The 15001-nt window shown below is 37.4% G+C and overlaps 1 protein-coding gene across 2 annotated transcripts; it reads right to left on the bottom strand.

Moving 5' to 3' along the window:
• Positions 1–1046: 1046 nt before the first annotated feature.
• Positions 1047–7570, bottom strand: LOC145129428 (protein transport protein SEC24 A-like). Of its 2 annotated transcripts, none has more exons than XM_079064123.1 (14): positions 7399–7570; positions 5683–6808; positions 5471–5609; positions 5020–5210; positions 4816–4923; positions 4508–4711; positions 4192–4423; positions 3956–4105; positions 3367–3523; positions 3134–3261; positions 2731–3053; positions 2313–2501; positions 1946–2182; positions 1047–1498 (listed from the first exon to the last, which is right to left on the bottom strand). In XM_079064123.1, exons 2-13 carry the CDS (start codon positions 6778–6780, stop codon positions 1955–1957), a joined length of 3147 nt encoding a protein of 1048 aa, XP_078920249.1. In that variant the 5' UTR covers positions 6781–6808; positions 7399–7570; the 3' UTR covers positions 1047–1498; positions 1946–1954. The 2 variants fall into 2 exon arrangements, with proteins under 2 accessions (XP_078920249.1, XP_078920250.1); XM_079064124.1 differs by having other exon boundaries at positions 5683–6824.
• Positions 7571–15001: the final 7431 nt, after the last annotated feature.

The following is a 15001-nucleotide window of genomic DNA, read 5'->3' on the forward strand; positions in this document are numbered from 1 at the left end:
ATATATATATATATATATATATATATATATATATATATATATATATATATATATATATATATATATATATATATATATATATATATAAAAAGAGAAAATGAAGATCATGGAGAACAATTAAAGGTCTCAAAATTTTTGTTGAAAAGCCAATTATATGTATACAAAAAAATGTGAGTTTGCCAAATGAGAGATTCGATGTTTAAGTTGCATCTTTTCACAAAAAAAGAGCGAAGTAGTGACCATACCTAGAATGGATTGGACCAGTACTGATTTACAAGGTGTGATTATTGGTTCTTAGTATTATACAAATTTAGTTTTTTTTTTTTTACCGTTTCGGTTCAATCAGTTTTGAGTGCAGATTGGTTTGGACTGAAATTTTAGAATGCTTAATAATTAGTTTTTTTTTTTTTCTTTTTTAAATAATTTGTATTCTATGAAAATTTTAAAACATGCATATCTCATTTGTTTGAAATCATATTGACATGTTTTTTTTTCCAACTTATAGTTTAGAATTTGTACATTATTTTAGACTATAACTTTGTCATTTTTAGTTTCATATTCAATGACTTAGAATCCTTCGAAGTTATAATCAATAAATACTTTTTTTTATCTAAAATAAATAATAATAAAAAATTGTATTTTTATTTTAAATGAAAAGTCAAAGTCAAACAAAAAATCGTATTCGTTTTAAGCCTCGTAATAAATAAAACTTTAACATAAAAAAAACTAAAGTTTAACGTCTTGTACCATATGCAAGTAAAGTTGTAACGGTCTAGTGGATAGAAGAACCGGAAAACTGGTACCCAAACCCGGAACCGGCCCCAGAATCCGTAAGCATCCACAAGTCCAGTTTTGTCCAAATGTTGGCCCCTAAAGTGAAGTGGATGATTCCAGAGCAAAGGCCATGCTAATCGTGCCTCAACCAAAAACAAGAATGATTTATGAAAAAAAGAATTAATGGCAACTAAAGAACACAGAAATAATATATAGTATTTTTTTTCTACGAAAAAAAAGTAAGTATGGTGAGGTTGATGCCATGCCATGGGTGGGTCAACTAAGGAATTCGGTTCCACTGCTTAGGAATAAAAATACGAGTGTTCAACCCAAATATACAAACATGTCTATTATGTAGACACACACCACACCACACCACACCACCTTAAAACTTTTCTAAAACAAATCAAAATTACAAAAAAAAAAAAAAAAAAAAATCTATCAAGGGGTAAATTTTATCAAAAAAAAAAAAAAAAAAAACAAATTAAAACTATAGAATGGGTTTTTGGAAAAATATAGCACTAGTCTACGAAAGCTTTGACATAAGCATTCTCTCTCTCTTCTCTTCTCTTTTCTTCTATGGAACCAACTTCTTCTTCTTCTTGTAACAATCAACCAAGCCAAAAAGGTTGTAGGGATATTACATCTCTTCCCCCACCCAATTTTACCTCAAAATCTGCTTCTGCTCTTGGTTAAGTAGTAAAACCAATTGCAAACTTTTTTCCTGTTTGTTAAATATAAAAACATCAACATGTCTTGTTATATAACAACCATAACTTATTTACTTACTAAAAAAAAACGCTTGAAAAGTTTGCATGCATTTTGGTTGAGTTTGACCTTTTTTTAATAAAAGGCTTCGGGTAGTTTTCTGTTCCAATTACTAAAATGGAAGAGGTTTGAGCAAAAGGAGTATTTTACGAACCACCCTTTTTTCTTCTTCTTTTTGGGCTAAAAGCAAGATATAGTCACACACTTTCACTTATTTGTGTATAACAGAATAGCATCCTACTTTGATTTCTATTGATTAGTTTGAAAAATCTAGCGAAATAAAATATAAATATAGCAGCGAAAGTTGGTTTGTATATGGAGGGCATTGATTTTTCAAAGTAAAATGTTGGCATAGGATAAGAAGAATTAATGGAAGTAGATTGGTAATGGTATTTGTTGTTACCTGATTGGATTATTGTTGGACTGATCGGTGTATCTGAAGTATCCAGTCAACGTAACCATTCATACCACCAACCGCATCCTCAACAAGATTTGAAAGCAAAAAGAAAGCTTCACGAGGCTGTTCCCCTTGTCTCACAAGATGACATAAAGGATAATATGACGCATCCGCACCTCTAAGTTTCTTTAGTATCCCCATCAGCTTTCTTGACATCTCATTATCACGTTCTCCAAGACTTACCTGAAATTTTTATCAACTAAAATCAATAAACACTAGCACCAAACTATTACTCTTTACATAGAACAACAGCACACCCCTAGTCACTTCACTTGATTATAAATATAACAGATGCATAAAAACATAATCATACCTTTGAGAAATCTGTAGCAAAATCTTCCCCAACCAGATTCCTGGAAATATCAGGGGACAGCATTTGACCAAACCACACAACCAAACGAAAACCATCATCATATATATAAATCCCTCGAGAATCCAAGCTCTCTGCAGCAAGTGCCAGTCTTCTACAAACTTTCTCAAACTCATCACCATGTCCACTCGGCTGCACATAAAATATAACATAACTCCCAAAATCAAAAATAAAAAAATACAAATAACAGGATCCATATGAAGAAAAAAAAAAGGGTAAATTGAAAGAAATAGCAACGTACTTTCCTCTTTTTACCGATATAAACAATACACTTTATTTTAAAATATAACTACATTGCTATTATGGGTTGTTGATAGCAAGAGTGAAGGAGACTCAGCTATGAGGAAAAAAAAAGGTTTACCTTGACAAGATAGTCGTCTACACGTAACAAACTAGGATACAAAAGCTTTAACATCTTTTTAACAGGCAAAGCCATCATGGTGAAACCAGCTGCACACCTTTCATCAAGCTGTGAATCAGCATACCCACCACGAAGTGCTGTTGATTTACATAAAGCCAATCCGTATAAAGGTAAATATTTTAATGACTCTGGGTAGATCATGCGTGTTCCCACACGGTGTTGAACCGCATACAGATTTCGGTATTCTTTAAGGGCTTTCACGATTCTTAGCTGGATCGCGTTACGCGCCTCCTCCAGTTTGTACGACAAAGATTTTTCAATCGCTACAACACATAATTAAAATAAATATTATATAACTTTTTTTTTTTTTTTAAAGTAAAAGAGGCAGAAAAAATCTGGTTACCTAATCTACCAAGCAAAGAAACAATGGCACCGGTATCTGCCTGGCGATACATCTCTCCTAAATCAGCAACCACTGATGCAGCAGCAGTGTGTACTCTGATACGTCTTTCACCCGAAGATGAGGTGTGTCTTTCAATTGATGTTAAGTATTTATAAATAATTAGATTGTTGTCTGTTGATTATATTTTATATATATTCCAAAAGATGTGGAAACTTGAAAGAAGTGAAGGATACAATAGAGCAACTTGGAAATAGACAATCTGAGTTGTGAGTAACGTCTCTTCAAGAGCAAACTGCATTGCATAAGCTTTGTCGCAGTCAACAGCCGGAAGTGCTAATAGATCCGTGGATCTTAACATAAAGTTCCCATGATATGAAGTGAAACGAACTCCTATATATAACATAATTTAAGAAAAATAAATTAATTTCTACCTAAAAATAATCACTTGCAACATCAAACCTTTATAAAAGTAAGAAATTGGAAGCAATGAAATCTGTCAAAGGAATTGTAAATTGTAATGACATGCGTTTGGTTTAATGTGAGAAAGGGAATGGAATTCACCACGAAAAAAAAAAAAAAAAAAAAAAGAACAATTTATCGTTTTTCACTTATAAATTTTAATGAGGGAATTTTGGTTTTCCAATAAAAACGGAAGAATGGAATTGAATTCCTTCCACCCAACACTAGGAAGGGTGAAATCAATCAAACATGGAGTTCAATTCCATCCATTTAGCAGCCAAACACACTATGGAATGGAATCTCGAATTCCAATTCTGTCAGATTTCATCGGAATCCATGAACCAAAAACACCTTGAGACTAACCTTTCCCACATCTGATGCGCATTACAGCTTCCCAAGCAGTTTCTCTAGTGAGGTCTCTAGCCAACTCATGTCTCAATTTGTCTTTATGGATGGCAGAATGAAAGCTTGGATAGTAATAGACCTGACCACCTGTGTATTTCGCCAAAGTACCTAAAAACAAAACAATAAATTAATATTTTTTAAACGACTGAAAACAAAAAGTATGTTGACTAAGGGTAATTAATATGAGTAGATACCTAGCGAAGCTATATCAGTGTACTTGTCACTAAAGGCATAAACATTGACTGCAACTTGATACTTGGTAAAATCAGCAGCCATTTGTTTATAAAAAGGATCTTCTGGTATTCTCAAAGCATGTTCCCTATCTGTCCCATATGCCCGAATATCATCTCCTCGCAACCTTAACCTACCCACACCAAGTGATGGAAGAGTACTTTGAAAAATTAACAATTTCCCTCCCAGTTGACTCTGCATCAAACAAAAAAAGTCTATGATGGTCAATACAAACTAAAGCTTTTGAATGGTGTAGAAAATAGAACTGAAGAAACTAACCATAACCATGAAAGCTGCTTTAAGTGCAGGCCCAAAAGCAGATTCCACATTCACATTGTCCTGAAACATGGATGGCAAGCTATCCAAGAATGCATCCACCACAGTTCTCGATTCTGATAAGTTCACAAGGAGATCATCTGGCAACGGAATAAATATATCATCCAAATCAGAGACAACCATCATTTGAGGTTGTGTCAAAGATGACTGCCAATCCAAAAAAAAAAAAAACAAGTCCAACATCAGTTAGCAAAATGTTAGAGAAAGGGTTTTGAGAATTTTTGAGACCATTTAATCTGTAAATTACTTGCCTTCATATTGTAAAAATGAATTGTGCTGTCAAAAGTTATGAACCCAATCTGTGTTCTGGTGCTGCCCGGCAACTTATCCAAACAAGACTTGATGGTTTGTCCAATCACCTAAAAAAATATATGATAATTTACATAAAATAATATATATATATATATATATATATATATATATATAAACAAGTCAACAATTACAACAGGCATTACCTCAAGCATTCCGCTTTTAACGGAATATATTGACACATCGATCAAGAAAAAATATAGTGGTGGCATTGGTGGCCGCACCATGTATTCAGCTGGAGCAACGAATTCCACACAACCCTTTGTAAGCTCAGGATGTTGATCTAAATCAACTCTTTTTCCGGTGGCATCCAAATGGGCAAAATAGTCATTTTGCACTGTACATTATGATAGAAATTGATTAGCATGACCATATTAGGAACCTCAGTTGTCAAAAGGGAACCTGTTAGCCTCGATGTTATGATGTTAGATTTGATGATGTCATGTTGGTAGTTTAGGCTGTCAGTTTGTAATAAAAGGCTCTTCATAAAGTCAGTTTGGACCTACTCAATAGTCATTTAGTCTATGTGATGATATATTGACACTTTCAGTTATGAGAAACAGTAGATATATTGTTAGAATGGATTTAGAGCATTACCATCATTGAGCAAAGCACAAATATTGCATCGCCACTTTCTTCCACCATCAGTAAAAGTCACATACGGGTTCACATATGTACGACATCTTCTACAACGCACAATGCCTGTTGTGGCAAAATTAACAATTGGCACTTCCTCCTGAGAAAAAAAAAAGAATATAATAAAAAAATTATATTTTTATTGTAATTGCTTTGACTGTATAGATGCTCACCCCTTCAGGAGCTTCTGCCAGTGGACAAACAACTGCTCCAAGAGGCAAGTGCCACCTGGAAACAAGAGACTGAGAATTTGGTATGGCACTAGTTGTAAGCCTCAGATATCTAGAATTGCAGTTCATTGGATACATTTCAGCAAAAGAACTTGGTTCCACATCACCATCTAATGGTCTTGGCAACACTTTAGTATCAAGCCCAGCATCAAAAGATCCTGGGACTGACCCAATAGAAAGTGAGCTGAAGTCTTCTACCAATCCTTGCATACCTCCCGTTGGAGGTGTGGGCCCTCCTACATACATTCCTAGAGGAGATGCAACCGGTGGGGTTGATCCATAACCACCTTGAAAGGGAGCAGATGTGGTGGGCTGAGGTGGAGCATAGCCTCCTGGTGGGGGTGGGGTTGGTCCATAACCACCTTGAAAGGGGGCAGATGTTGTGGGCTGAGGTGGAGCATAGCCTCCCGGTGGGGTTGGTGTTGGTCCATAACCACCTTGAAAGGGGGCGGATGTGGTGGGCTGAGGTGGAGCATAACCTCCTGGTGCTGTTGGGGTTGCTGTGTTACTCTGCATACCCAGATAGCCAGGCCAAGGAGATGATGAGGTGGCACGGACAGCAGCAGGATGAGCTGGCCCCATTGACGGTTGGGGTTGCTGCATATTTGAATTGGAAAGCATACCATTCATGGTTTGAGGTGGAGAACCCATAGGCATTGGTGGTGGTATCTGGGGCTGATGATTTTGGAAGCTTGGAGGTCTGATTGTTGTTGGAGGCAATATTGGTTGTCCAACAGGTGAAGTACGTGGTGGAGGTGCCTGAAATGGTGGAGTTGGGAACCGCTGGAAAGGTCCGGTGGTTGGTGGGCCATATGGAGGAGTAGGTCTAGCAGTTTGCATGGGTCTAAAACCAGGAGCTTCTGGCCCAACCACAGGCCCAGAAGGAAAAGATGGAGCTGTACTTGGGGGAGACATTGGCCTGAAAGCAGAGCTAGCTACTGGACGAGATGATGAAAAAGGTGTGTTGCTTTGAGGAGGGGCAAAAGGTGTAGCAGCTGGCCTTGGATAGTTATTTGCATGGTTGGGATTTTCAGTCCCCATAGGTTATTGTTTGGCTTCTGTAAGTGATCTGCAAGAACATGGAACTGAAGCACATCATTGTGGATAAAGCCAATAGCAATATGTACAAAACTTTGCTACAGTGAATCAGTGATACTGGCAAAAAGTGATACTGGGGTATGAGAATTGTCATGAAATAGTAGTCAGTTCACCATGTACCTAAACCTGGGATCATATTTCTCATGACTTACAAATAATAGAAGCAAATAAGTTCACTTTCTGAACTAAACAAGTTTCAATTTCCAACTAAAATCAATTTTCTTATGTTTTAGTTAGCTTACTGATACACTACACCTGTCATTGAACTTGACATCCAAACAGACAGTTTAAAATAACAGAACCAGTATTAATTCAAGGCTTGCAAATATGATTGAAGATAGATTACGCACAACAAAATCGAATTTCTCAATTTACTAGTGGTCAATCCATAAACCTAAACCTGATCTTCACCGGTAAATTCAATTTTAGTGCAATTAAGCCAAGTATCCGTCAATTAGGCAACAAGACTCCGAGCAAATGTTGAATCTCGTTAAGAATTGAGCAGGAACGAAATCAAGAACACATCGGTAGTGTCGCCGAGAGTTACGCGAAAGAAATTACCTGATCGCAGAGATCTAGCAGAAGAGCGACGGAGATCGGCGATGGAGATGAGTACGTCGACTGCAAGTGTTCTCTGATACTTGGACGGTGATTTGGATTTCGGAAGAACTACCAAATTCTCCGTCTTCGTTTCAATACCAAAATAGCATTTCTCCTTTTCCTGGTTATTAATTATTAATGACGGACTATTTAAAAAAATCAATATTGAAGATTGTAAAATATATTGATTTTGATGGGAATATATTTAAAAAATTAAGTGCTTTTCAGAACTGTTATAATTTAAATTTGTAAGGATTAATTTTCAATATTGAAAAAAATATTTATTAGTTTTAGGATAATTTAAATTTACTTGTTAGCTCTTTTTATTATCATAATTGACATTTTTCAGGAATTGCAGGATATGATTGATTGATAATTAAGATGTCTTATAGCCTAGGAGGTTGCTTGTTAATTGTTGCTTATAACCTATATCGATGTTAATCAGTTAGTTGACAAGTACGTTAGGTTGCATACTCCCATAATTAAATAATTTTAGATTGTTTGCTTTTGCGTTATTGCGCAGCTCTTGTCTAAGTCCAACCGTTGTAGTGTCGGATCCTTTAGTCGACAGACTTTGATTTTAGTGGCATGCAATCATATTCGTCAGATAATTAGTTAATATTGATAGAAGTTCTCCCTCGGGTAATAACAGTGTAGTAGCATGAATCCTAAAAGAAAATCTAGGAATGTAAGTAATTAGGCCCTTGTAGCACTAGGTATGCAAAAAGGCCTAACGGTAGCAGTAGCAGAGCATAGTGAATTGGAAACATTAGGGCAATTTTTGGATCTAGTATGGATATGTGTAAAAGGTAGTATAGGCACGTACTACCCGAAGTACATGATCCATATGGGAATCAAGAAAAGTCACAAGGTTACTAAGGAACTAGAAAGGGTTTAAAATTCGTATTAAACTATTCCCATCTCTATCTTCAGCATGGTGATGATCACTAAAGCAAGTGGTTCTGGTTCTGGATCAGTCGGGTGTCAGGTTCGAGCGAGACTGATATACGCGATTGGATAGAGGCGGCAATATCAACAGTTGTAAGAGAAATGATTCCATAAATGTTTGGAACTATTAAGATTGAATTAATAGCCCTATTTGATGAGCGGTATGCTGACGTCGCTAGTACTGTTGTCGATGTAGCCACTGCTGTTGTTTGCTGCAACACCGATTGGAGACAAGGAAATGCCCAACCGAGAGATCAATGACACCAAACCTCCTAATTTTGATGGTGTCAGAGATCCAATTGTTGTCATGAGATTGATCTCGGATGCTTTTACACTTGTGCTTGTCCGGCGAACCTGGAGTTCAGATATGTGTAGAATCTTCTGCGTCTAAGAGCAAAGGACTAGTGAAACTTTGTCACTAAGAACTATTCACCTGTTGAGAAGAACGCGGTGACCTCGGAACAGTTTGTTGAGAAGTTTAGAGAAGAATATGTCCCACTGGTAGAAAGGGAGCGACTAGCTTAGGAATACTTGTCGCTCAAGCAAACAACAAAATCAGTGACATAGATCACTAAAATGTTCACATAGAGGGCCTTGTTTTTCCCAGATTATGCATCTTTAGAATAGGTACACTCTTATGTACTTTCTAGTCGTTTAACAGATGTTTCTCATTAGTCGAAGGATCCACCCGTCACATATTGTTGTACATGTTGTTTTCGTTGAGTTCTCATGTACTATGATACTGTTATGACGTTATTTTGTACCTTGTTTGTTATCTTCTATGGTTCGACATGCGTGTGGTTCGGTATATACCTAGTCCGATATATGCCTGATTCGTTGTATACCTTGTTCGGTATACACTTGGTTCGGTGTAGTGAGGGTATACATATAGTTTCGAGCTAAGATATACCCTATTAGCCAAGAACACCCCTAAGTATGGGGTGTTGGATATTGCTTGCAATATCTTCCAACTTCATGTCATACCATGCTTTGACTTTCTTTGTCATAATAGGTATGACATATTAAACTATTTAAGACTTGGAATATGTATTTTAATATATAAAAAAGGATCAAAGCTTTTGTTTGGTTGATTACTCTTTTGCATGCAACATATGTGACAACCCGAAAATCCTTGTCTTGTAAAGTTCAGCTATTCAACTCAGCCGAGTGTCAGCCTTCGTTTTGCTATCTTTTAACGAAATTGTGGGTCTATATGAGTGTTATAGGCTAAGTATAACCTAGATATGAGTCTTAAAAAGGGTTAGAAAGTGTGTAGCATCACAAAATCGGGTCAAACACACCAAAGAAGGTGTGTGCAGCCGCACACCCGCGTGTGCGGCCAGCCAGCCGCACACCTAGCCGCACACACCCTCCAGCCTCACACTCGACCCTATATATTGAACACTTAGCCAACCTTACACCCCTCTTTCCACTCCTTCAAAGCTGGAACATTCTCTCTCAAGAATCCTTCGTGTGTTCATCTCCAATCAGCAAAACAAGTGAGTATTCATCCTTAGATCATTGATACAACACATTAGAAGGCCTTTTCCTCGGGTTTGATCCATGAAATCATCATTCTAGATGATCTTCATGTGTGTACGGCCGCACACACATATTTTGGTCCTAAAATGGACTTAAACACTCATCTACACATAACATGGGCCAAAATACCTTCTTAGGATCATCACAAAGCCTTGGAAAATCGATTTGGACACATTTCTATGGGGGTGTACGGCCGCACACAGGACTGGCCGCACACCCTAGCCGTACACCTGGCCGCACACCCTGGCCGTACACCTGGCCGCACACACATAAAAGTCGAGTTTGGTGGCCTTACACTCAAATTTAAGGCCCTACACTCATTTAAGGACTTCAATAGGTGTTTGTAACACTTAATTCTAAGTGTTTTCATGTCCCTAAGGTGTGTCCATGTGTCTATTAGTGGTTATATACCCTAAGTGTATTCATATATGTGTTATTACATGTTAAACTAGGATCCGTCTGTGCTCACGACTTCATTCGACACCCGACGATCCTATATCAATCTTTCTTTCGAGTTACTCGATTCAGGTGAGTTCATACCCCTTAATCAACCTTTGAAATGATTTTAAATGCTTTTATGGGAGGGGGGGAATACAAGTTGAACTATTAAGTTATTATATCAATCACATATGATTAATAACTGTCAATCAAATAGATTTCTACATGTTAAACTGTTTTATTCAGCTAAAGGTTTTCATATATTACTTTCAAATCTCTTTTAAAGTACTATAATCTCTTTTTAAATTACTAAACTTTTATCAAAGTCTTTTAAACTTATATTCTTGTTAGATTCATGTCTATATAGATATAGTTATATAAGTAGGGTTTGAAGGACTTAGGACTGATAGCCCGCTTTATTTATTGTTCCTTGTTTGGTTGTGGACTTAGAGTATCCGGTTATTTGTCCGAGTGTCGTTGAAGTCCTAGTTATATATTATGTATATCTGTTTAGATATTAAAACTCTTACTCCAGTTCAACGCCTTTGGGTGGCAAAGGTACCTAGATAACCTCTCAAGTAAACTATAATAGGTATAGTTTAGAAACCAACAATAACTTTTATGAGGAGAAACTAGCTATATCAATATTCTAAAACATGTACTTTTAGTAAAAAGAAACGTATATAGCAATTAAACACGAGATACATCCTCATGACGCGGATTTCACCGTTGTCGAGTTGGTAACCAGAGTCTCCTAGAGGGAGAGCGGGCATTGTGTGTATAGATCTATACGGGGCAGACCATCTCACATCCTGACTGCTAGCTACAGTCCCGGCCGACCAAGCCAAGGGGTGACAAATGTCACATTTATTCCGACGCCAGCAGATCGTCGTGTTTATATCCGTCAATCAGTATGGTTACGAGTATCTTCACATTTACCTTATAATTCATGGCCTTAAGGTAATTAGTACCACGGTAGTTTCTACATATAAAACTACGGTACTATAATATTTTCCCTAATACATTAAACTTAGAACGTTTTTGACATAAAACGATAATGTAAAACTATATTTTGATAATGATAGTAACATTTGGGAAAAATACTCTTTAAACACAAAACAGTCGGGTCTTGGTAGAAGACTGCTTTTAGTAGAGAAACTCAATCTTTTAAACATGAAACAGTCGAGTCTTGGTAGAAGACTACTTTTAACAGAAAATATAGGATTTTCTGGAAGGAATTCAAATACTTTATAAACTTTTGTCACCATCATCTAATGAGATTATTTTGAGGAAAAACATGTATTTATATCAATGTCATTAAAATACTTATGAACTCACCAGCATTAAAATGCTGATCCTCTCTTTCAAAATAACTTGTATTCTCAGGTCGTCAGTAGGCAGATACACTCCGGGAGCTTTTGCGAAGTCAGCCTTGTACCGAGCTGCATCTTATGTTATTCTCTATATCTATTTTTGATGTTGTTGTTAAATGTAACCTATGTAAAAACTTATACTGTTAATGCAATGGTTGTTGTACTTTGATTTCTATACTGCAATGTGTTGTGATACTTGACATGACGTCCTCCGCCCCAGAACGTTTCCGCCGTTCCGGTTTTGGGGTGTGACAAATTGGTATCAGAGCATTGTTTATAGTGAACTCAGTATATCAAATCATAAAAGATATACAACCTATAAGTACAATGGGATAAAAACACTCCGACCAAGAGTTATACTTTAAAATATAACCATATTTTACAAAAGTATAAGTACATCCAGAATACATATACCAGAACAAGTATCACAAGAAGAACAAGAATAAAAGTCTTTGGATGTTGAGCATTACCGTCAAACCTGGACAGTTATGTAATCGTAAGCTGGAATAAATGTAGCCTGATCAACTATATTTATTCGAGATGCGACCAACGTGTGTTTGGGAGTGATGGTGATGTTGCAATGAATCTGAAACTTACCATATAGGAATGCTAGAGCCGAACATAAAGTTTAAAATACTATAGGAGTATTTTATGATACTAAAAGACTAACAATAAACCTAAAAGCATGTTCAGAAGTTCTAGAATCAAACATGTAATTAAAATACTATAGGAGTATTTTAGGAACCATAAATAACCTTGCGTGAAAACTAAAAAGACCCTTATTGATAGGTCTATGATTACAGAGTGTATGCTCCCAAAGTTATATATAGTGAGGATCTCATAGACTAAGAATGTGTGGTTTCGCTCTACTTCCTTTTCCTTGTTTGGATGTGGATATAGAGTAGTATCACATATTCGAAGGCCTATTAGATCCAAGTTATATGTGATTTGTGTACACTATGTAATTGTAGAAGGACTCGATATGGATCACACATTAAAATGTTTTAATAATCTCTTAAGATTCTTTAGACATTCCCATTCTCGCATAAACCCCTTTAGAAAACCTTATCCACTTCAGTAATCGGCAGAGGAGTTGATAAAGACCCAAAAGAGGTTCATTGAGAAGATTTCCAAGTAGGAAATAAATGAACAGTGATGAGACTATTGAAATCGCCATGTGCCTATACCTTTTAGGGACATCGGTGGGAATTTCGCCTGAACTTCCGAGATTCCAGTCATCCATTATGTAGTGACGACGACCAGAGTCAGAATCGGAAGTAAGGCGGAGTGGAAATTCAATATGTCTACAAGAGAAGAGAACCCTATATAAGTACCCGAAGAAAACCAACATTTATTCCAGTCAAGAGTAAACGGAGAACAGAAGGAGACAATGTATGAAACCCGAGAAGTGTTCTACCCCTATAAAGTCACACTAATAACCCATAAATTAATGCAACTTAGTGAGTTAGTGGTTACACTACTCACACTATGTGTTAGGCAAATTGTCTTTCCTGTCGCGACTAAGATAAATAGATCGGATCACAAAATCTCGATTGAGAGTGTTTAGCCCTAAACTTTCATGAGTCTTCTTCTTGTGTAATCTTCGTTCCGAAGTTCTTTCAAATCTTTTCAAAGCCGGAGAGTGAACCTCTCAAATATAAAGATAACTTAGTTGGAACGACACCTGATTTATGGCTTTCCGATACACTTACTTCTACCCTGTTACCAGGACTGCATCATAGGGATGTAGGTCGACCCTTAGAGAACCATAGCTCAAACCGTGGGAAAAATTTATGCCTATTATAGTAAAGAAAGATACGTCTAGGGGTAACCATCGTTTCTCATCAACTTGTGTTCCTCATCGTGTAGGAAAAACCATGCCTCCGAAGAAACGTAACCAACCCGCTAGCAAGACACCGACTCTTCAGATCGATGAAGCTACGTTCCAAGCTGCAGTTTCAGCAGCCGTAGCAGCTGTCATGGCTCACCTGAATGCTAACAACGTAAATGTTAGCAGGAGCCCTATCGGGAATCCCAATCATAGCAATGGACAGCAGCAATCAGCACCGGTGTGTAAAGCCACCCAAGAACTCCAACCTAATCCTCTGAAAAGAAAGTTTGGGAACGAGAAGGGGAGTACCTCGACTCAAGGACCTTCCGAAGGGCAGCAAGCTGAGGTAGTCAATACCCCTGTCAACCCGCCTGTCTCGACACCAAGAAGACCATACCTAGGAAACTTCCCCCACTGCAGCAAGTGTGACTACCATCATTATGGAGTCTGTCGAGAACCCTTTTGCGTTAGGTGCAACATGAAGGGGCATACCGCTCGCAACTGCAGAACTCCGGTTGAGTTCATTACATCAACCACCAATGTTGGGACCAGTCTAATATGCCACCTATGTGGTGAAATTGGACATTTCAAGAGGGACTGCCCAGCTGAAAGAAATGACAAAGACGCAGGAGGAGTTTAATCCTAATACCTAGAGGAACATCAAGGAACCCGGTAGAATTTTGGTACGCTTCTCAACCTTAAGTAGCTAATCGAAAACTTTAAATAATCAATTCTAATTATAATTACTCCCTCGTTAAGGCAAAAGTCGTAGAACTGTTGTAAAACTTAAAAACCCATCAGGTAAAGCTATGATGGCTTAGTATATACGTTAAGGCCATTTATAATTGGGATTGATAGACCTCGAGTGAGTGATGTGGCCTTATCTCCTGTTCCTTGTTTGGTTGTGGATTTAGGGCGGAGTCGCTCAGTCAACAGTCCTTTTAATCTTAATTATACATGACTAGTGTATACTAGGCGGTTATAGAGAGGCCTCGTGAGAAATCCGTTCATGAAAAGTACATTATTCCAAAACATCAGGACCCCCAGCGTTCAGCGTCAATCATGTCGGTCTAAGTATCTACGATAGTAATACCATGGATGAAACCCGAGACGCTAAGAACTTGTGTGCCCTGTTCAACACATGGTCCTAACAAGCTTCATTCCATATCGTATCAATGTCTATTGATTTCGACACCATCGTCGGTCATGGTTCGACTTGGTTCGACCATGCGAGAATTCCTAGTGCTGTGTAAAAAGAACTTTCACCTTATCATAGGTGTCAAATAAAATCATTTCGAACCTAAATAGAAAACCTAATGAGAACCATATGTCGTCTCTCTCATCCAACCTTCAGAAGTACCTAGGAGAGGGGTATCGCGCATTGTTAACCAACCCCATTAGACATTGAAACCTAAAGCGAAAGGCACTGCAG

The sequence above is a fragment of the Lactuca virosa genome, chromosome 8, assembly GCF_052849685.1.
Source record: "Lactuca virosa cultivar CGN04683 chromosome 8, Lactuca_virosa_CGN04683_v6, whole genome shotgun sequence".
Lineage (NCBI taxonomy): Eukaryota > Viridiplantae > Streptophyta > Magnoliopsida > Asterales > Asteraceae > Lactuca > Lactuca virosa.